We start from the raw sequence: 23,719 nt of genomic DNA, 5'->3' as shown, positions 1-23,719 counted from the left end.
GTTTTCCTCTTTTTCAAACAAGATGTTTGGAAGACTAATTCCCCCATTGCTAAACATCAAACACTCAGCTGCTGCCAGCTGAAACACAACAAGATAAAATCATGCAAAGTAAATTCTCTTCAGGGGAGGAAAGTGGCTTGTTGGATGGCACCTCCAGAAACACCTGGGGTGATCCCACAGACAGAGAACAAGTGAAAGCACATATTCCACATGTAAATATATTAGTCTGGGACATGCTTTGCAAAGCATCACACACGAGCCAAGTTTCATGTATTTGCAGACTGTCATCCAGGTGGTTCATTGCTGAATAAAACATGAGAATTTAATCCACCCCATGGGGTTTTCAGTCTTGTTGTAGAAGTGACAGACACAGGGCCTAGGGAAGAAGAAAAAGATCTTGTGATTGTACTTGGTGCATGTAGGCTTCAGTGCAGAGCACCAGAAAAGGTTTTTAGTAATGCAGGTGCCTTGCAGACAGTGAGATGCTTGGGATGCATCACATGGAAAGGAGATAAATCCTCTGTGGAGGAACTAAATATTAAATTTTTATGCAGGTGAAGACTAAGGAAGAAAATAAATTATTATGAAGCTACCAGAATGATTTCAGGTTAAATTACAAGGCATTGAAACTGAGGTACGCAGAGTGTGATAATAATCTTTGTTTCAAAACTGGAGTCTTAAAGACAAGTTGTGCTCATTGAGCTTCTAATGAAGCTTTTCTCAAATGCAAGACTGATGCAGCCAATATTGCTGAACTCTGGAATTAAAATGTAAAGTTATCAAAAAGAGAAATGTTTTCAATTTTCTACTTACTTTAATTTGAAAGTAGGTTTAGTGTCTTTTCTAAGTTTCATTCATTGAGCTGTTTTGCCATCAATAATGAGAAGTATAAATGCAATAATTGTAATAGGATCATATTTGTGTGCAGTATTGACTGCAGGAGCTGGAAGAATGAAATGTACTAAAATCAGTCAAATAATTAACTTAGCCATGATGAACAGAAGAATTAGCATTTTTGTTAAGCTGTCTGTGGAAATACCATGACCACATTTCTCCAGGTATCCCAAAAAAGTAGTTTAAAACATTTTGGTTTTCGCTGGCTCTTTTTGCCCCACAGTTTTCATCACCTGCCAGCACTCTCTGTGCTCTTTGTTGCTCAAACTCTTCTGCAAACAAATTTCTTAATTCCTTGGTCGCAGCTTCAAAAATCTGTGTGGATTCGGCCACTGTGAGCTCGGTAAAACCCTAATTTAAGAGTTATTTGTCAAAGAGTTAATTGACACAAGATTTACGTGAACAGGAGTTCATTACCAAACCCTCAGGTATTAACTATTTACACATTTGGAGTTTAAATAAGTAATTTTCAGCTTGGCCCTACCTGGCCAGGAGAAATCAGCTGGATTCAGCTGATGTTTACCTGTGTGAGCAAAAAAAAAAAAAAAAAAAAAAAAAGAAGCCAAATTAGGGACTTTTTACATGGGGCAGGGCAATGATCTGTGTGATGCTGGCAGCCCTCCTTTCAGCCTTGCAGTGGAAATGGGGAGAGCTGTTTTTAAATGTGAAAACGTGGCCTTGGGGGTACATCAGTATTTAACTTTGAGTGTTTTCCCCTGAGCTCCATCCCACAACTGTGGGGCAGTGGCTCTGAGTCCATCCTAAATGTGGGGAAGGTCAATAATGCAGCACATTTGGGTCAGATCTGACTCAATTTGCCCTCCTAAGACCTTGTTTTTAAGAAAGACTTCAAGACTTTATATTTGACAGAAACACTGGTCCTCACACTGTCTCAATTCTCCCCATCTGCTGAAAGAATAGTTGAAAACATCCAGGTGTCATTTCTGTTCAGTTTGTTGGTGCACTCTGCTGCCTGAGTCTCAGGGGGTGGGGTGAGCATCCTGCACTCTCAGATTTTGATTTTTCTGGCAAGACAAGCAGCAGGGATGAAGCACCTAAAATGGAGCAGAGGTCAGAGTGCACAGGCACTGGCTAATGAAGGTCCTCTGCATTAAAACTGCATAAAAACCCACATTTAGAAATTGCAAAAAACAGGTTTTCTGATGAATTCTGAGGGGCTTGCAGAGAACGGGGCTGAAAGTTTTGCAGTTCCCATGATGAAGGAAGTGCCTCAACAGTAAAACACAGTGTGCAAAAAAATACTGTCACTCTCCAGGACAAAGTGATTTTTAGAGATGAAGCCTGGCTTTAGGGACTGACATGGAGTTCTTTGTCCTTTGACAGCTGTTGAGGGTGAATTAAATTCTCATCTTTCACATTTTAGGCCAAGAAATGCTTGACTCATTTATATAAGGTGACCTAATTTGGAAGAGGAAAGAGAATCCAGAGCTTTCTGGTTCAAAAACCCCCAAACTTCTGAGCCTTTTCATATGCAATCTTTGAGTATATAAGCAGATACTAATTCTTTCACTGCATTTTGGCACCTAAGTATGTAAACAATTGTGGTTTAAAACACTTTCTGGGGTATAAGGAGGTATTTTGTGGACAGGAAATAGGGGAGTGGGGATCTGAACCAGATGTGATCAGATGATCAGGCAATGTAAAAAAAAGGGAACTTAGGAACACATGTAGGTGCCCTTGTATCCTGTGAGGGAAGATATTTCTTCTAGGAAAAAAACAAATACAAGGAAAGAAAACATAGATATTGCCTTATACCTTGGGGGAAAAAAATCTATTTCCAGATCAGTTGTATACTGAATTTGTGTCTTCTGGGTTTTTTTTCTTATTGATGCAAGGCTAAAATGCCACCACCACAAGAACTCGTGGTATTTATCATCATTTTCATTTATTGAAAACTTTCATTTCAACAACCCACAAAAGGATACAAATCTAAGCAAATGACCCAAGTTAGTGGCTGTGCAGGCATACAAAGCAATTCATTAAAGTTCCCAATTCCAAAAAGGGAGTCTATTGCTGTCATGGAGAGTGGTTCAAGGTTCAGTACCTAGCAAAATAACAATGATTTATGGGTGGGCACTGAAGTTTTACATGCATGGTCAGACTCTTAAGGACTACTTTTGCTGAACTGCTTTGTGCTACTGCCTCAAATGAGCACTCAGGTTTTTTTGATGTGCTTGTTTATAAAATTGCACTTTGAATGCAGCCTGCTGTGTGGCAGCTTTTAAAAACCCCCGCAGCTCTCTGCAGTCAGACCAGATGAATGGGAAATGCTATTTACAGCTTTAAGAATTAGTAAAATGTGGGCTGAAACAGAGGAAAATTGCCTAATGTCGTCTGGGTTTGTGCTGCGCTACTTTCTGTGCGTTGAAACACCTTAACTTGAAATCTGCCCTCCTCTGCTGGGGGACAATTGCCACATCTTCCCCTTGCACCTTTCAGTGGTCTCTCAGAGCTCCTTAAAAGGCGCTGTGTAATGCAGCAAACTGGATGCTGTTGACCAAAATAAAATTTTCTCCAGCCTTCTTCTCCTGTCACGATGTCCCAGAAGTGCCATGTCCTCTGTCACTGATGGCTTTAGAGCTCCAAAATGAACAGGTCAGGGAGCATTTTGTGGTTTTTTCTCTCCTTGTACTGAGCCACATGCCATTATCAAATATAGGAATTGGTCTTCTCAATTTAGAGAAATTAATTTTTTTACTCTGGGGGACTTGGGGGTGCTTCAGCTGGAATTGCCAGTTACGCCACCAATTTTTTCACTCAATATTTGTGTGTTTGAAAACCAGGAGGGCACCCTTGAAGCTCTTTGTGGTGGCTTGTGGAGCCAAGAAACATTTCAAATTATTCCAGATGTGAGTGTCCAAGAAAGGACAAGCATAAAACTCGATTTTTTTACACTAAAATAAGGTTTGCAGGTGCCCCCGGGATTCTTACTTTTTAAGAAGTGACCTGTGCATTCCACCTTCACAGTACCCTGCCTTGTTTCTTAGAAAGTAAAAATCTCGGAGGTTTCAGAGTGCTCTGGAGTGGAGAATTTTGGTTCTTCTTCTGCGTTTTTTTTTGGTGAGAAGGGGAAAGAGGGATCACCCAGCAGCTGTGTGATCCAGTGAGTGCAATGCCTGTTTTTTCTCTGGAGCATCCTGGAGGCTGGCATAAAATTATTGTCTAAACCTCAATGAGGGAAAGGTGAGTTCCTGTTCCCCTTTCCTAGGAAAAAAAGGTAACACTTGAGCCAGTGGGGAACACTGGAACACCTTTTTCACCCAGCCTCTGAGAACTGCGTTGCTGATAAAAAACATTTTGAGATTTTGAAATTTTGAAACATTTATTTGAAACATTTGCTTAGAATGCAACAATTTGCATTCTGAGCAGCCAGCCAGGATTGATAGCAGAAAAGAAGGTGGAAGATGCTCCTCCATGGTTTGCACCATTCTTGCAGCTTGCAGTGAGGTGGAGGATTCTATGTGTGCTCCAGATCTGCTGACCTGTCCCAGGTAAAAAACTGTCCACACATTGCTGGGATCCAAAACTCTGGAGTGAACTGCACAAAATTTTGTGAAATTACATAAATAGTATAAATAAATAAATAAAAAATAAACAACAATTAATATATAAATAAATAATATAAATTATAGTATTATTTAATATAATACATATTATTGTATAATATTATAATATCAATCTAATATTATACTATAATTCTATATTTTATATAAGTATATATAGTAATAATAATTCAGCATAATATAAATATAAATAATAAATAAACAAAAACACATCTCTGAGAGCTTCTGAAAACTGGAGGGCCGTTTTTTGGTTGTTTAGAGTTGTTGTTGGTTTTTTTATTTATTTGGGATTTTTTTTTATTTTAATTATTTCTGTGTGGGTATGTATTTGGGATTTTTCTGCTGGTGTGAGAGGTTTTTGTTTTTGATTTGGTTTGTTGTTGTTGTTATTATAATTATTATTAATGTTAGCATTAGTATTTTGCCTGTCTTTTTAAAATAACCCAGTATTTCTTGGGAAAATGTCTCCAGACAGGAGGCTGGTGGTTTTTCATGCATATTTTCAAGTGTTGAAGCTGATTGATGCAAGCTCACGTCACATTTCTTGAAACTAATAGGGTGAGTTGTAGGAACATGGAATAAGAAAGATAAAAGGGTTTCCAAGTTTGAAACTATGACTGAGAGGTGAAATAAATGCTATTCTTAGCAGAGGTGCTGGGGGAAAAAAAAAATTGAAAAGGGAGCAACTCCACGAGTATTTGTTCAACATTTGCAACCCACTGCTTGAAGTGTAAAGATCTTTTTGGCTTGTGTCAATCCCAGCCACTCACGGCTCCAGCAGGAAAACAGCACTGCTTTAAAAAAGCTCTGCTATGAGAATTTAACTCATCACCCTGATGATGCTTTGTGGGTCTCAGAACTCGAGTGAGCTCATACACAGTCAGAGAGGGTGCCACAAGGATTCCAGCTGTGTTCCAGGTTTGCAGATGGCTTTGCCTTTAAATTCCATTTCAGGGCAGTAATTCTGGTTTTTAACTTCTTATTAGGGTGCAACTCAATTGGAGTGGCAGTGCCTTGCTCACTGGCACTTGTTGAGCCTTGTAGATTTTTTTGCTTCAGAAGTTATAAAGCTCTTAAATAGGAATAGAGCATCCTGTAAATTATTATGGGGCAAAGGATGTCTTCTGCACTTGAATCTTCTACCCAGCTTCAATAAGCCAGCCCCCAGATAAAGTGCTTGAGTTTATTGGTTGGTTTGCCATTGTTTTTACACTTACTGCATAAAGAAAATACCCTGCAACACCTTTACTTTTACTTTGATTCTCATAAACCCATATACATACATATATATATATGTGTGTGTATATGTATATATATATATATATATATATATATATATATATATAAATGAAAAACTACAACTAGTGACAACACAGACAAGAAAAAAAAAAAGAGCCAAAAACTACCATACATTCATCATTCCAAATTCAGCCACTTACTCAGAATTTTCTGGCATCTGGAATAAATACTGCTATTCTGTCTTCCCCAATTTAATATTGCATGTCTTCATAAATACTAGCTAAACACATCTCCCTGGTTTTGTTCTTTATTTTCTCTTTTATTGAGGTGTTTTTGACAGATTTCCAGTTGTTTCAGGTGAAAAACTTCTTGACATAATACACACAGATGGTAAATACTGACTTAGGGGGTTTGTGTTTGTTAAAATTTACAATTCCCTAATGCCAGCTTTCACTTGGGATTTGCTTAGGATCTCTGGGCTTCTTGGGACAACTAATCTCCGTTATTTACCATGGGGTTCAGTATTAAAGCACACATCATTTAATTCTATAATTTTATCACTTTTCATGTACAGGCACTGATTTTGTGTGAAAATGGTTCTTCTGAGTTCAGAAGAACCGTTTGTAACAACCGTGTTGTAACTTTCAGCTTCTTTTTTTAAAAAAGTAGAAAGGGATTACCTGTATCTGCTCTGCCAAAGTGGGATATCAATGCAGTGCTGTAGGCAGAAATTTGAATTAACATTCCTGAGATACAGCCAGATAATTTCCTGTGTGCTTTAAAGCTTTGCATTTAGTTGCATCTTCTGATGCTCCAGCAAACCCTCCAAACTCATCAAATGACTGAGGGATGTGTTTGTAAAGGCCTGGATGGCCATTATATATGAAATTATAAAACCACTGTTGTACTTAATGGGGTCAGTGAAGCAATCAGGATAAAAATACATAGTTCTGCAGCGTGGGTCTGTAAGCATGATACTTCTAAGGCTTTTTAAGTTTAATGAAGCAGCTACTCAGCAGCTGAACCTTCATGTTAAACAGTCTCAGCATGGAATTTAAAACTAAAACTGAGCACCATGGTCTCCTTGGAGAGTCTGTGGCTCTTATTCTCTTGAAATGTCTGCATCTTTTATATGTTAATGGTTTTGACATCAGCCATTTGCTTCATTTTCATTGTAAATGAGGCCCAGAGTCCGATTCCCTTCCCCATTCCCTGAACACTCTCTGCCATGTAAGCTGTCTCATCAGGCTCCAGCTTGCTCCCTGGGGTATGTGTGGTCTGAAAACAGCTGAAGTAATCCTGCAAAACAAACCTATTTTCCTATTTTAGATGCCTTTCCAAGAATATGAGTCCCTGTGTGAAAACTTGTGTGGTGCAAATGGTCCAGCATCCACACCAGTCCTCACATGCCCCAAAATCTTACTGCCAAGGCCATCCCTTCAGGGGGCTTCCCAAGGTTGGGGCTGCTCTTCCTCAAATCCAACAGAATCAAATCAAGGGTTTCTCCTAAACCCTTGGAAAAACACCCCTGTTTAGAGGGTTTTGTTCATGTTTGGTTTTTAAAGATTCTTCTCAGCTGTGTTGCTGACGCCCTACAGCTGTGGTGAGTGATGCAGAGCACTTTTTTGGAGGGGGGAACTCCTGATTTTAACATGGCAATATCATCACTGCAACCTGCAAGGTTTACATGGGGGAGCAGCCAAGTGTCCCAGAGCGTGCTAGGGAATCTTTCCCCCCTTTTGTAGAAGGATTAACCCACCCTGGGTGTGTATTTTTGGTGCCTGACCCAAAGGGCAGGGACAAAGCCTGGTGGAACCTCCAGGACAAGCACACCCAGCCAGGAGCATCCATCCCACCAAGGCGCCAGGAATTTACGTGCCCAGTCTCCTTCTGGTTGGAATCTGAAATGCAGGGAGCTCTCAGAACTCTGGGCCTGTAAGCCAAAGCTTAGAATCAAAGACAGGATTTGATCTGAGACCTTGGAAAAGGCTCCCAGACTCAGGTGATAGAAGCGAGAATGTGGATTTATAGTGTGAAGCAGACACCCGTTAAGTGGAAGAATGTTTAGAGTTTTAGAGTTTAAGTTATAAAAATGAAAGTAGTTACAAAGGTAAACAAGGAGTTTAGAATGCAGCACTGTAGTGGTCATAACATGGCTGGCTGAGGAAGCTTGCACTGTGGCATGGGTCCATAATACAAAATCTTTAAGTATTGGGTCAAAAACATAAATATCCTTGTTGGCAGTGTTTCATTGGTCAATAACTTCTTAAAAGGTCTTGTAAGTAGGTCTTGGGACCTTCTGAAACATGGGGTGAAGATGTGAGCTGAACTGATCCTTCCAGCCTATGCAGAAGATAAGAGAAATAACCTGCATCATCAAAAACTCTCAGAAGTCCCATCTCAAATTCCTTAAAAAATTCCCCACAAGTGGATTATCACACTTGTTCCCAGCACAACCCTTCCTTCCCAATTGCCATGTGTGAAAGCACTGTGCAAAACGCACTCACAGTGATGTGAGAGAGAGCAAAGCAGAGGAGAGAGGCACAGGCAGGCTGTGATTTCTGCCTCACCTTGTGGCATAAATTACTGCTGAGCAGGCTGTGATTCAGCAGGTTTGTGTGACTAAAACCCTGTACAGGATTAATTACCAGGTCTGTGCTCTGCTGTGGGTTGGTGATAGAAGACACTAAGCAGCATGGAAGTGTTTTCAAAGGGGATTTAAAGCCAATCAACCATTTCCTCCTCTAGCACATAACTTTCTGCCTTGGCAGACAGTGGCAGCCTTTAAATTTGAAAGTGCATAGACTGTATATACTTTTGAAACATTTGGAGGGGGAGTGACAAAAGGTTCAGGTTTTTTCTTTATCACTCATGACTTCAGGAGTCTGCAGAGAGAAGAAAGCAGGGTTACCACCTTGCTGCTTGTGTGCAGACTGTATTTTTCTGTGACACCCATTACTGCAAACCCCCTTTCCCGGCTGAGCGGGCTTCAGAAACCCGGGGTGGACAGTGAGGGATGCTCCTTCTCACGCCTGCTGTTGGTCAGACAGGGAGAGATGTGCCCCACAGCACCTCCCTGTCCCCGTTCCTGCCTAGATGGAGACCCGCTGCCCAGCACCATGAGGACCAACCGCTGCAGCCACCTGCCTGGAGTGCCTCCGGAGCGCCCGCACCCTCCAGCCCCCGATGGGAAGAGCCTGCCTGGCAGCAGCGGGGGCCTGGCCACCAGCTGTCCCCAGTATGTCATGCAGGTGTCCTCCAAAGATGGGCAGCTGCTCTCGTCCGTGGTGCGGACCCTGGCCGTGCAGAGGTATGTGGGGGGCAGAGGGAGGTGTGGTTAAACCCGTGTGGTGTGAGGTTAAACCCCCATCCCAGCAGCACAAGGGTCGTGCTGCAGAAGGCATCACGCTTCCTTAAACACTTCACCAGCCCCTGGTGTGCTGAGCAGCCACACAAGATGTTTCTTGCACCGGTGTTGCAGGTTCTGTTGTTGTCCGAGGGATTGACCTTTCTTTTTGCTGCTGGTTTAGAGAGGCAGATTAGTGGTGAAATATATTGTTAATCTATGCCTTTGAAACGTGCTTCAGGCTGGCTTTGTTCTCATTAGAAGCAAGAAAAAGTATTCTGAAGTGCTTGGCCTTGTCCAGACTTGATGCTTGGGTCAAAATTAAGTTTGTCTTTGCTGGTGGTGGTGAGCTGGAAAGACTTCATGGATCTTGATGCAGCGCAGAAGACAGACCCAGCTGCAGCCCCACAGCAGGGTGTGACACTGTTCGCAGGGGTCTTAGGATGAGGGAAGAGACGAGAATGTTGACTCCGTGTTTCAGAAGGCTTGATTTATTATTTTATGATATATATTATATTAAAAACTATACTAAAAGAGTAGAAGAAAGAATTTCATCAGAAGGCTGGCTAAGAACAGAAAATGAATGAATAACAAAGGTTTGTCTCTGATCGAGACTGTCTGGACAGCTGGACTGTGATTGGCCATTAATTAGAAACAACCACATGAGACCAATCACAGATCCACCTGTTGCCTTCCACAGCAGCAGATAAGAATTGTTTGGATTTTGTTCCTGAGGCCTCTCAGCTTCTCAGCAGAAAAATCCTAAGGAAAGGATTTTTCATAAAACATGTCGGTGACAGCAGGGATGTGTTTGGCACGCATTTGTTTGTATCCTTCCATGACCTGCCTGTGGGCTGTCCCAAAGAGAGGGAAACCCATTCCAGGGAGAGGAGGTTTCTGCCTTCATGTGCTTTTCTGGAGTTGTGGCCCTGCCTTTGGGGTGCTACAGGGCAAAGTGCTGCTCTTTCAGCAGTCCTTTACTGTTGGCCAGTGAAAACAACATTTATGTATCTAAGCAGGATGACCCCCGTGGCAGGGAGGAATGATGCATCTGCTCCATCTTATCAGAAGGCTAATTAATTACTTCATTATACTACATTATTCTATGCTATATTACACTATATTACATTACATCTAAACTGAATCTGCCAAGCACTCAACTCTGCATATCACTGTGCTCTAACTACACAAAATTTTGTGGCTGTCACCCATCAGTCCCAACACACACACACACACACACACACACACACACACTTGGCCCTGATAGGCCAAGGAAACAAAACACCATTACTTTGGGTAAACAATCCCCATATTGCATTCTACTTTTGCCCAATTACATGCACAGCAAATAAGAATTGCTTCTCCTTTCTCTGAGGTTCAGAGAATGTGAACCCCAGAAATATTCTTGGGAAGAATTGTGCCTTGCTTTTCTCTGTGAGGAGAAATGTGGCTACATTTATGTCAGAGGATCACCAAGAAATGTCAGAAATGCCCAGCTGAGGCAGATTTACAACCTCCCTGATGCATTTTGGGACTTCCTGAGGTGACTGCACCACTGCTTTATGAAGAGATGGGAAATGCTGAGTACAGAAGGACTTGGTCTTCTGCCTCTCATCTGCCACTCTGATGTTTTTCACTCTACACTTTCCCCCCTTAATAAAAGAGATATTTTAAGCAGGAATACCAAAACGCCTTAAACCACTAGCCTGCCAGCTTGGATCACTAATTAGAGGTCGAAGCAATGCAAATATTTCTAGTTCACAACAGAAAAGCCTCACATTGGGCGCCACTGGATATATTTGTCCTGGTTCAGGGCAGATTTTGGAGAGAACCCCCCCAAGGGGCTCCTCTGGGAAAGCAGATTCAATTGGCGTCTCCCCCCAACAGGTCACCACAACCCTCCAGCACTGACCAGCATTTTTCTCTCCCTGCCCTGCAGCAGCCCCTTCAATGACCGGCCCATCTGCAGGATCTGCCACGAGGGCAGCAGCCACGAGGAGCTGCTGTCCCCCTGTGAGTGCACGGGGACCTTGGGGACCATTCACCGCAGCTGCCTGGAGCGCTGGCTGTCCTCCTCCAACACCAGCTACTGTGAGCTCTGCCACTTCAGGTTTGCAGTGGAGCGCAAGCCCAGGCCACTGGTGGAGGTCAGTGCGACCCTGAAATCTCAGTTTTGGCTGGGAAAAATCCTGCCTGCTTCCATGCAGGCATCACAAAGGTTCTGTGGTTCCAATGGGGCTGGGCAATGTGAGGGTGGGAGCTCAGGGAAAGGGTGGGATGGGGCAGAACCCCTCGTTTTAGAGGGAATCAAAACCAAATTTTTAGGGTGGGATCAAGTGGGTTTGCTTCACTGCAAACCTGAGTGGGGGCTTTTTTGCAGCAAATTCCTGGGATGCCAGCCAGCTTGGCTGAGGGTGGAAGAGAGGTAAGTTGAAGTTTCTGTGGAATGTGGGTGAAGTCTCTGGACTCAGAATGTTAAATTTAGGTCAGAAATTTATTTATTTCTTCTTGCTTTTGAGAGGTAACAATCCTAGGATCCCTGAAAACCCAGTTTATGTGTCAAGCCCACAAGAAGGAATGGTTTTTGTTGAGTATCTGGTGTGTTTAGACATTTGTGAGTCACCTTTTGGCCCATTCTTGCCTATGTGCCTGACTCAAAAGTGAATTGGACAATTGTTTCTCCCTTATCAATGAAAATTCAGTTTTTGCCAACTATAGATAGCAGCTTCATTAAGTTTCCCAGGTTTTAGGGTGTTTTTGGTCCTCAGGAAAAGAAAAGAAACCAAAACAAGTTCAACCTCTTGACCCTGCTAATGACTTTTTCCCCTCCCTTATTTTATTTTGGGAAAAGGTGAAGCAAAGTTAGGGTTTCTTTTGTAATTAAAAGTGAAATACAAGCTACATTTTGGCAAAATGAATCTGAAGAACCATTTTGTATCTGTTGGTGACACAGACACCTACATGCAGAGCTTGGGTTCAGGACAAAATGTCTTTCCTGTGCATCTTAATTGTTCCTTTAAACTGTGTCAGAACTGGTGGAGGGAGGTACAGTGTTAAAAATGGGTAGGGGGAAGGAGCATTTTGTTTTTCTCCTGCTCACAGAGAAGAGGACACAGGACAGAACTGACTGGGAGGTGGGTCAGGGGATGAGCAGTTCAACACTACCAAAATTGCTTTAATTGAGATAGGAATGCACATTTTGTGTCTGAGCCTAAGGATATCTTCATTCTTCCTCAGGATCCCCCTTCAAAAGGTACATGTCATGGCATTTAGCACAAGTCCTGCACCCAGAGCAGGTCCTGGCCAGCTGGGATTGGCTCTCTCTGGGTTGCTGTCTGGTTCTCCTCTCAATCTTTGGTGCAAGGATGATGCCACTCTGAATCCGCCCTCTGAGAAGAAAGATAAGTGATGATGAGGCATCACAGTTTGATTTTAGAGCCCAGCTTCTGGAAACTGCTCCCTTTGTGATGGCTCCTGGTGAGGCTTGTTCTGCACAAACTGGATGTGGTGCTAGCCAGAGCTGCTGATGATGGAAGGAGTTGAAAGCAAAGCTGACCCTACCCAGGATGGGGCATGGTGGCTGCTTGATTTCTCCCTGATGAAATGGGGCTTCTTTTGGGCAAAAGCAGTAATAAGTAGTAGAAACAGCAGTAATGATGTTTAGAGTAATAATGGTAAACCTGCCAGTTGTTTCTGTTTGCTGAGGACAAATGAAAATCCTGAACAAGACCATTTTTGAAACATAGCTAAATGGTTTTAGCTTTACAGCTCATTATTTTCTGACTTCTCTGCTGCTTACACCCACAGTATTTCAGTGCAGAAATCAACAGTTGGGTGCAGTTGCAGGAAAGGTCATAAAAAAACCCCAATCCTTTGTAATCTTATAAAAGGAATATGTTTTCAGTTTAGAAGGAAAATGAAGGTGTACTTCCAAAGCTGGAAGTACACCTTCCAAAGCTGAAGGTGTACTTCCAAAGGTGTACTTCCAGAGCAGCAAAGACAAAGAGTAACTAAAATGAGCTGTATGCCAAGGGGGCAAATTAAGCAGAAAGATAATCAAAGTTCTTGATTTCTGACAGTGTAATTTAAGTTTGTCCTGGACATTTCTACTTATTTAATACACAGTGCTTTGAAATGCAAAGACCTTCCCACGCAAATAATTGCAGCAAAAACCTGAAATTTCCCAAATCAGGAATAAAGCAGACATAAGTTGCCAGATTCCCTCATCTTCTGTGTCCAAAAAGCACCTTCATGCCTGTCTCTCTGTGTTCCCTAGAGTGTGAGGACATGGCAGGAGGTTTATCAGGTGTAGTCGGCCCTTTCCTCACAAAAACTCTTTAGAGGACTGACAAGCCAAAGTGGCCACTTGCTTTTAACACTACAGGGTGTGTAGGTTCTGGGGCAGGGTATCAAAGTTCTCTTCATTTAGTAGTGAGGTGATTAGTCCTCCAAAGATTCCCCTGACCTAGGTAATGGAAAGAGTAAATGGTCCTCCTCTCACTGGAGGTGAGTGATGAGTTTTACCAATGCATTTTAGTAGGTCAAGAGGGGCTATTGTACTCATAAAGTGATTTATAGAGCACAGACTCTAAAAACCTACACAGTAACTCCTCAACAGGCCCTGTCTCACAGAGTGAATGCATCCCATTCAGGGGTCAGTGACAGGTAGAGAAGAAATGCTCAAAGCAATCAGTCATCCTATTGACCTTTTCTCTGAGAGATCTTCCACCAGGAGGGGGAAAAAATGGATTTCTGACTATCCCAAAATGTATTATACTCTTTTTCAAAGGACCAAAAAACCCTACACCAAAACAAACAACCAAACAAGCAAACACAAAGCAAAAACCCCAACAAAACAAAACAAACAAACAAACAAAAAAAAAAACACAACACCCCACAAAAACCAGAAAACAACACCCCCTGAAAACAACCCCTAAAACAACAACCAAAAAACCCAAGGGAAAAAACCCAAAGACACAAAACCACAAAACCAAACTAAAACAAAACAAAACAGGCACCAAAAACCCCACCAAAAAAAAAAAAAAAAACCAAACCAAAAAACCAAAACCCAACAAAACAAAATAACCCCAACAAAACAAAAAAATAACCATGCTATTATGTTTTTTCCTCATCCCTTCATGAAACTGATCACTGTCTCCTGGTGGCTTAGGAATGGGTGTGGAAGAAGTCTGTTTCAGTGGGAACAAATTGAGGCACTCTACTTGTCTAGAAATGTCATATGTGAACTTATTCCTGCTGTTAGCAGGGGAGGCTGCAGCAGCAGTGAGATTGAAATGGAACAAGTGGTGTGGCAGGTGGCTCAGCCAAATTCCTTCCTCCCTCTGTCCATCCTTATGGAATCAGCAGAGCCCAAAACCCAACCAGAGCAGCAGGCAGTGGGGGTGCAGCCTGTCAGGCAGATCCAGCCCCTCAAAAATGAATTTGTGATGCTGCTTGGTTCATTTATTTTTTGGAACTCACATTATTCTCCCCAAAAAAATTGTGTTTCCACACTGGGAATGTGAATCAGACACTGTGGTGGTGATTAAAACCCTCCTTCAGCATTCACAATGGTGCAGGATTCAGTGAAAGGAGTCAAGGTGTGAACCCACCCCTTCCACCCCCTGACAAAGGAAAGAGAAATCTATAATATGGTGGCTGATATGCAGAGGTGATATTCCTTGTGACAAGCAAGCCAAGGACCTCAAAACCAGCACAGTGAAATTTCCAACTGCAGGAATGCCATTACTGGCTTTTATGGACCTTCCAGTTCTATATAAGCTGCCTTCTTAATGCAGCCAATCCACAGGGGAAAAAAAAAAATCTGCATTAGGAATGTGTGGTATTATTCATGTGGCTGCTTTTGCTGTGTTTCAGCATAAAGATTAGTCAAGCTTTATGTAAGTATTATGTATCATCTTCATTTTCAATTTCCACATTGCATCTGTGTTGCTTCCGCTTGGCTCAGTGCAGAAGCAGGCACGAAATGCAGCAGTACAAATATATTTATGTGCAATAATAAAATGTTAGGGAACAGCCAGCTACAAAATAAAAATGGTTTAAGAGTATTATGTGACCATATAAGTCAGGATTGTATTGCTTGTAAGTTACTTACATGTTTTAAACCAACCAGGATTTGGTATCTGTTGGTTCACTTTTTTTTTTTTGCAAACAAACAGAAAGCACTTAATTAACAATACAAAGCTCATAAGCAAAACAGCATGACTAGGAGAAAAAAAATAAAGTCAGGATAATTACAGCAATATTGGGCAGAAATTAACTTCAGGTTTTCCCTGCTGTGTTGCTGGCTATAGAGCCTACATAAGTAAGGTAAAATAAATTAAAAAAAATGTCTAAAATGCACACCTATGCATGAGGTATTTAAGATGAGCTTACATTATAAATTAAAACCTCACGAAGCCTTACACTGAAATATGAATTAATTTCCTGTGCAAGACTTTGAGTCACGACGTTTTTATCTGTTGGGATTATTTTTACTTATTTTTCCTCTCCACTGTTCAGTGAAGCAAATCATTAGCATTAAATTACTGTAATGAACAGACACCAAATTTGCTGCAGGTAGTTTATAAAAGGATCACACCTCAAGCCAGAAGGAAAATAAATGGTTCCTCAGCATAGTCACCTACCAGGAAAACTTTCATAAATCAAAGTTTGGAGGAACTGCAGCTGTCCATAAGCATATTAGGACTGGGATCAGATAATTAAGGTGTGTCTGTCCTCCTTCCTTTCTTGACCCAAAAGGGCAGATTAAAAGGGCAAGGTGATAGAGACATTTTTGTACCTATTTATTTTTGGCTGTGAAAATAATCCACCTAAAACCAACTCGCACAGGGGGAATTGGAAGCAGCCATGTAGATTTTCAGTAGAAGTATGTCTGAGTTAAAGCAGGTATTAAAAAAAAAAAAAAGAAGTGTAATAAACTCCCCACCATGGATTTGAAACCATAAACTCTCCAAGATGCTTTCTTTTTGGGTCTATTTATTCCTAATGGAGTGAAATCCAGAGACCAAACCAGAATGCTCTCTTCTTTCTCCTTTAAAGAGAAATTAGGTACCTGTTTTATGTTCCCTGCAGCAAGGATTTGCTACAATGCACAAATCTTTCTTATAGTACTGGCAGCAAGAGTGCTAACAACAGCAACCCACTCCCAGTAAAAAAATAAAAATTTAAGTTACTTGTCAGTGAACAGACAGTTCAAACCATCTCATCTGTAACTGCTCATCCCTAAGTTTATAACAATCAAGGGCAAAAAATACTCAAGGCAAGTTCCCAGGAGAAAGTAACTGAACAATCATATTTCCTTCAAGAATGAGCAAGATGGGGGAAAGATGCAGGAATTTCCAAAGGCACAGCTTCTTCTGTTTCAGATAACGGGTTTGGTGACTTTTCTTTGGACATCATGGTCCTGTAAAATAGTCCTGAACTGCCCAGTTGTCATCCATCTCTGTCCTTCCTGCTGGCAGCATTTCCCAGCACTGACAGGAGCCAGTCAAAGTTTACATTTTCTAGAAAATAGAAGTGGTAAGATTTATTGCTTCTGTCTTTATTTGTAGACCTATGAGGAATTTATTATCTATCATGTCCTTGCTTCCCATATATTTGAGCTTGTAGATCAGGACATTTACAATGTCTTGAGATAAGTTTTGCCAATAGCAAATCTGCTTTGCTTTTGTTTTAAAATGTGAAATGTGATTTTTGTTGATTTTCTTGGATGCATATATTTGTCTGCTTAACTGGGAATAGTCATCCAAAACAGAATGACAGCGCTGCAAATACAGATAGAAAGACACAGAGCTTTTCCCAGAGTTCTACAAAATCTTTTTTTTCTTGTCACATCCTGAAATCTTTTAACTGATACAACCATCCCCAGAACTGTAAATTAAAAGTGGCTAGTGGAAAACAGAACAGCGGTGAGCCAGGCTAATGTTAAAACATTATACTATTGTGTAACTGGACCTGCAAGACATTTCGTAGATTTCTTTAGTGTGACTTAGCAAGCTCTGCTATTTGTTTTCACTGCCAGAGAATTACTAACCCTTTTTTAGAAGCTGATCCAGAAACATGAAACCCACTTCTATGAACCACTGTATTAATGCTGCTTGGAGGAGCTTTGTGTATCAGAATCACTGAATGGTTTGGGCTGGAAGGGACCTTAAAGCTCATCCAGTACCACCCCCTGCCATGGCAGGGACACCTCCCACTGTCCCAGGCTGCTCCAAGCCCCATAAAACCTGGCCTGGAACACTTCCAGCAGTCCATGATCAAACCCATCCTCCCCAGTTTGGACAGAAGGCTGTTCTGGGAGACTCTTTTTGCAGGTAAGTTACATCTCTAGCCCTTCCCTTGTCCACTGGTGTGGCCACCCCATCAACGGAAGGCCACTGGGTTGGTCAGGCAGGACTTGTCCCTGGTGAGGCTGTGCTGGCTGCCCCAAATCCCCTCCCTGAGCTCCAGGAGCCTCAGCAGAACTTCCAGAGGGTCTGTCCCATCACCTCCCCAGGCACAGAGGGGAATTCAGCTGGGTGTTCCCAGGCTGTTCTTTTCCACACTTTTTGAAGGCAGGTCCAATATTTCCCTTTTTTCCAGCCACCTGGGGTCTCGCCTGACTGCCAGGACTTTTCCAGTGTCATGGGCAGTGGCTTGGCAGCTCCCCCAGCCAATTCCCTGGGCAGCCTGGGCTCCATCCCATCAGGTCCCACAGAGCTGAGCACTTCCAGGCTCCTCAGCTGGCCCTGAGCAGGATCTCTCCTTCCAGGGCACAGCCTTTGCTCCCCAGTGCCCATCCTGCTCTGCATCCACCTGGAGGGCTGGGAGGAGAGGCTCCCTTTGGAGCTGGGGCAGAAAAGCTGTTGGGTACCTCAGGCGTCTCCCCATGCCTGTCACCTGTCTGCCAGTGCTGTTTGCAGTGGGGGAAACACCTCCTGTCACCTCCTGTCGTGTTTAATGAAGCTCTAGAACATCCTGGTGCTCTTTCCCCCTTTCCAGGTTCAGTTCCAGCTTCACCTGGACCCTCTTGAGCCCAGCCCTCCACAACCTCTTAGAGAATTTAATTTCTGGACTCTTCCCAGGTCACCTGTTCTTGCTTTCACTGCCTGTGCATTTATTTGCTTCTTTCCTTTGGCCAGCAGGTTCCCACTGACCCATGCTGGTCTCTTGCCTTCCCTGCCCAATTTCTTGCTCCTGTTTTTCAGCTGGCAAGTGACCCAAGGTCTAAAACGAAAATTTAGTTGTGGTGTGACAGCAACCACAGCCTATGGCGATCTCCTCACACTGAGGTACCAACCCTAGGTGTAGCTGTCTGTGTTGTGATTTACTCTTTCTAGAAAACAAAACAAAACAAAAATTAAAGTTTTATCATACACCTTCCTTACAATGGAAAATGTAATCTTTCCCCTTTCAGAAACATGCAAAATTTATTTGCTATTTCAAAAAAGAAGCCTTGGCTCATTAAGACATCCACATTTTAAAATATTTCCTGCAATTTGAGTTAAAATAGGGGTCAAACTTAAATGAGAGCAGACTCATTGGCAAAGAGGCCATGATATTGGCACAATAACATTACAGAGATGATTCCAATTCTCAAATACACTTTTGAGACCAAAGAAACATCTCTGTGAGCTGTCACCGTGGCCTTTCTATAGGCATCTACTGAAGACAATATCACTGTGCCAGTAACAGAATGTTTGATATAAGGAGGAGACCCAAAAACTGGAGCATAAATATTTTTTCTGCCAAAAAAGTAACTGTCAAATGTTTGTTTTCCTTGGAAAAACATTAACCTAGGAAAGTTTCAAGTCACCCAAACTCTTTCATGGCAGTGGAAACAAGCATATTATACCATTCTAGTCTGGGAGATTTTATTTTTTTAGTTGCACGTAGTTAAGCCAAGTTTCAAAACATTTCACTGAAAAATGTTAAAATGGATATTTCAAGTAAAAACAGCATTAGAAAAAAAAATTTTGCTCAGATGCAGTATTTGGGGATGGACAATAAATGGGAGGAGGAGGAGCAATAAATGATTCTCCTGATCTTTAAAAATGTTCTTCATTCCAAAGAACTATTCTTTGAAAAAAAGAGGGAATATCAGCCTTTCTCTGCTTAAAGCCCAAGGCAAAATGCTCCCATTGGTGGCAGAAAACAGAAAACACAGTAATTTCCATCACTTCAGCTTGTGTACAGCCTGCTTCCACCAGGACTCACTGCTGAGCCATCAGCGTGAAAATTACAAAATAAACTGATAAGTTTTGATGTGCAATGAGCTATTTTTGGGATAAAGGACAATGCATTTAGGGGAGATAATTCCTTCCTCTATGCCCAGCTTCGTGGTGTGACTCCAGTAATGTTTAAAATCACTTCTCCAAGGAAAATGAACTGAACCAGAAGGGGCTCTCCAGCAGAAACAGATGGTAGCCTTAGGCTCTGATCAGGAAAAACACTGTGCCCACGCTTTACTTTTACATCTGTGAGTCATCTAATTGAAGTTAGACCTGCAGAGATGAGTACTTCCAGGGTTTGGCCTTTGGCAGTGGTGAGGCAGCTCGGAATACTGGAGGTGTTTTACAGCAGTGCTCTGCTGGCAGCTCATTTTGGTTAGGATAGATAAATTCAGGGAGCCTGAGCCTCTCCAGGTGTTCTGGTCCTTGACTGCTGCTCGCTCCAATGATTTCCTCCTCCAATTTCACTTTTGTGAAGTGACTGCAGCAAATCTTTCTGTGTGTGGGGTGGAGGAGCCTCAGGTGTGTTCACAGTGTTTTGTCAAGTCAAATGCAGTACATCAAAAATCTCTTTCAGGATGTAAGCAAGATCCTTCTCAAAACTCTGTCAGCTTTTATGGGTTTAGCCTAAGCTGCTCTTCTTCGCTGCTCCAGACCAGGATCCTTTGAATGATGGGGATTTTTTTTCCGATTCTTATACCTAATTTAATTGGGGGACAACAATTATCCATCTATTCTTATCCATCTAATCTACCTTGTCCCTCACCTTAAGTAGCACTTTAACTTCACTGATGGCCCCCTTCAGTTCTCCCTTCTGGCTTTCCCCAGGATGCATTTAGAGAGTGACTTTGTTGAGATAAATGTTAACCCCCATCTCTCTGAGGTGCTGGATTCTCAAAGGGTTTCTTGGCTTGTCTCAGTTAGAGCCAAGATTGGGTTTTGCATGAGGTGCTGTGCTTAAAGTTCTTGAAATAATTTTTGCTGCCATTGCTGGAGTCATTTCATGTCTTATTACTCCAGCTCCAGTTACCAGTGGATCAGGAACAGGGAACACTGATCACTTTAAGATTTCACTTCACAAAAAGCCAGGCAGGCCAGCATTTTACTTCAAACATGACCCTTTTTATACCTCCTTTTTCTTTTCTTCCCCTGCTCCCCTAAATAGAAATTATCACTCTGAGAGTCTGGATTTATTGCAGAGATAATTGGGCACGTTGACACATTTTAATAGGACAGATTTCAGGGTGTCACAGTGCAGATCTGACAGCTTCATCTGGCCTTACATCTCATTCTTGGTCAGCAGGGTAGTCCATACCATACTGCCACAGCAATTAATCAGCTCAGGGCTTCGTTAGGATTCTTGTGTGGGTATGAATTGCACAAAAGGATCTGCTGACTTAGGTTTTTGGCTATAAATTGACTGTGTCCATTCCATTCCCAAAACAAATGACTGAAAACTAGAAAAAGAAGCAGATTTAGAAGCAGGTGTGCACTGCTTCAGGAGAAAAATAAGTGCTGTGACTGGAATCTGTACACTGAAATTGCTTAATCTTTGCTTTTGACTTATACTTCAGAGCTAGCGAATGAAATCCTTCCCGCTTTTTGAGGTTAGACTGCAGAATTGTGATGCCTTTATTTATTATTTAATACTACTCTTGCTGTCACAGCCTCATCTAATATTTGAATTGCTTGGGTTTGTCTCTTTGTTCATGTGCCACAGGGCATCAGGAGCAGGCAGCCATCAGCCTGTGAAGCAGCTCTACACCATTTTAATCTGCTCAAACTTTCAATCAGGTTTGATGGCACAGTGAAAAATGCTGTCTTAATTCAGGTGCACTGCTCTGTCTGTAATGACAGTCACAGGGTGGGGATAAAGCACATGCCTTGACATGTGTTCCTCCCTCCCTGCTTCCTGATGTTCTTCCTCCTTACACTGAACTGGGAACTCTTTCTTGCCCTACCTGAGTGGCACGGGTGCCAAAATGTTTAAATCTGTCCTGGGAAAGTGGTGAACACCTGCAATTCCTGTTGAGGTCAAGGAGAAGCGTACAAATGCCCAGCATTTCTCTTCCAGGTCACCTTTCAAACAAGTGCTTTTCACAAAACCTTTTTTTTTTTTTTTTTTTTGCAGTCTTTAAGACCTTTAAAAGCACAATCTCTGCTATCAGGTGCTTTCAGCTCCTCTTGGTTTTTTAGTGGTTTCACATTGCAGGGACTCCTGGAAATGGAAAACAAGGAGAAGGCTGCAATCAGTCTTTTCAGAAGCAACCAGATATAACCTGGAGCTGTTGTGCATAAACCCTTGCTGCTGTTTTTAAGTAAATGGATTGAAAGCTACAAGGCAAGTAGTGTGAGACTTTTAGTCACTTTTTAGCATTCCCTTTAAAGTGACAGTAAAAAAGAAGTGCAAATGCAAATGTGTGTCCACTTGTTTTGCACAAGCTCTGCTGAAGAAAACTCTGCTTGCAGCCTGTTGCTGTCGTCCCCCTCATACTGATGGGGTGGAGAGGCGAGGAAATGGCTGTGTTGGGGCTTAGCTGCTTCTTAGGGTAAACTGACCACAGCTGGTTACTATCTGTCCTGGTGAAGGAGCAGAAAAAACCAATTTTGAGCCTCCGTCTTTAAATGGCATCTTCCCTTACAACTTACTCACAGTTATACATAGCTGGTTTAAAGTGCTTTGCACTTCCTTAGCATTTCAGAGGTGTTCAAGCAAGTTAAAAGCCTACATCCTGAAAAAAAAAGAAAAAAATATTTTATGAACATATTTTTTGTGTTGTAAATTCCTGAGTTGTACATGAGACAGGATTTCTACTGCCAATGTGTAACACACTTGCAGAAATAAGAGGACCAAAGTTTTTAGGGATGCATGAGCCTCATCTGGTTCTACTGGCCCCAAAAACCCATAAAGGGACGCTGCAGAACAGGTTTGACCGAACCCTACAACTCACATTGGCAAAAAGTTCAGGGCTGGGTAGTTTTCCTGTTCAAATATTGACTTGTGTGATGATGTTTGGCTTAGTTTTTTTTTTTGTTTTGTTTTGTTTTGTTTTTTTCTTTTTCTTTTTTTTTTTTTAATTATAAGACCTCAATGTACTGTTGTAGGAACTTCTTTCAACTCTGCTATCTCAAATCCTGTTTATAGAAATGTGGGCGTGTGGGCTTGATAGCTGTTCAACCCTAACCTTTGCTTCAGCAGCTGACTTTCAGGCACTCTGTTTCTCAAGATTAATACCCTCTTAATAAAAATAACCTTGTGTGCATTGAACCCTGCTTAAATGTGGGGGTATCTGAAAACAAGTTGAAAATGGCTTTGTGAATGTTATAAGCAGAATGTAAGAAAAAAAAAATCCTAAAATAGTGTGGAAAATGTTAAAATATTTTCTGCACGCTCGTTTACACATTAAGAAGGGAGTTTTTCAAAGAAGCCAGTGGGCAAAAAGTAGGGGCAGCACTACTTAAAACACTTCTCAAGGCAGCCTTTACAGCTGAATAAATGACACTGTGGGTACAGATAAAGGTGGACACCAGCAGGAGGCAAGGGAGAGAAATTCAGATCTCTAGTGTTGCCTAAAAAACAAAGGAAAACAATATTAAGAGTGGTAAGATAAAAAGCAGTTCTTTAATGAAAGCTTTCTGGTGCACAAAGTGTAGGTATGCAAGTGAATGATACAGGATTTCTACAATTTTAAAAATTAATTAGTATTAATTATAATAAAGTTAATTAATTAGTATATTTAGCAGGTATATGCAGTAAGAGACTTGTTGCCCTGGGGTCTGTCCCTTGGAATTGGTCCAAGAGGTTGTTTGCCCTACATTTTGTTATGCCTCTCAAATTCTGGTGACAAACAAGGTTTGCTGGTTAGAAGTTCTCTTTTTGAGAGTGAGACTAAACAGAATTCCAAGAACCTGTTAGAAAGGGTTGGCTTCTTATTCTGAAATGTGAGAGAGGGCAGGAAAAGTGTCAGTGATGGAGAGAGACAGGGAAGACTGATTTGATGATCAGAATCCGATTTATTGTGGGGTATGAATGCTTATATACTATTTTAGGGAGGCTAGTAATGTTTCACTACAATGATTGGGTTAAAGATCACATAAACAAACTTATGCATTTTAAACATCTCTTGCTTGCAGAAGCCTGGTGTAATCTTCTTTTTCTGGTGAACCTGTCTGATTGAATCTTCTTGCAATCCTAAAAGTTCTGTTTGCTTTTGCAAAGGCATGATGTTATCAAACCTCTTACGTTAACCAGGTCCAAAGTCCATCATCTGTCTTGTGTGCCCCAACATCTCCCCCTTTCTTTTCAACCAAAACCACTCCTTTAATTGCCTTATTAATTAATCTATGCCTAGATTGAAATGTATCATGATTAATACAATTATCACATACATGCCTATCCTAAAAAGAATCTTTTAATTAAA

The 23,719-nt window shown here is 41.7% G+C and overlaps 1 protein-coding gene across 2 annotated transcripts in view; it reads left to right on the top strand.

The window, feature by feature from the left end:
- MARCHF3 (membrane associated ring-CH-type finger 3) overlaps nt 1–23,719 on the top strand; it is a 59,171-nt gene that overhangs the window by 28,914 nt on the left and 6,538 nt on the right. The window contains exons 3-4 of one of the 2 annotated variants that reach the window (XM_059836630.1): nt 8,814–9,027; nt 11,003–11,210. In XM_059836630.1, the coding sequence (XP_059692613.1) occupies nt 8,837–9,027; nt 11,003–11,210 (399 nt within the window). In that variant the 5' untranslated portion in view covers nt 8,814–8,836. Of the gene's footprint in view, nt 1–8,767; nt 9,028–11,002; nt 11,211–23,719 lie in introns of both variants that reach the window. The other variant, XM_059836629.1, reaches the window with a different exon arrangement.

The sequence above is a fragment of the Haemorhous mexicanus genome, chromosome Z, assembly GCF_027477595.1.
Source record: "Haemorhous mexicanus isolate bHaeMex1 chromosome Z, bHaeMex1.pri, whole genome shotgun sequence".
Taxonomy (NCBI): Eukaryota; Metazoa; Chordata; class Aves; order Passeriformes; family Fringillidae; genus Haemorhous; species Haemorhous mexicanus.
The sequence above is the reverse complement of the archived record's forward strand: the minus strand, read 5'-3'. Positions and strand labels throughout refer to the sequence as shown.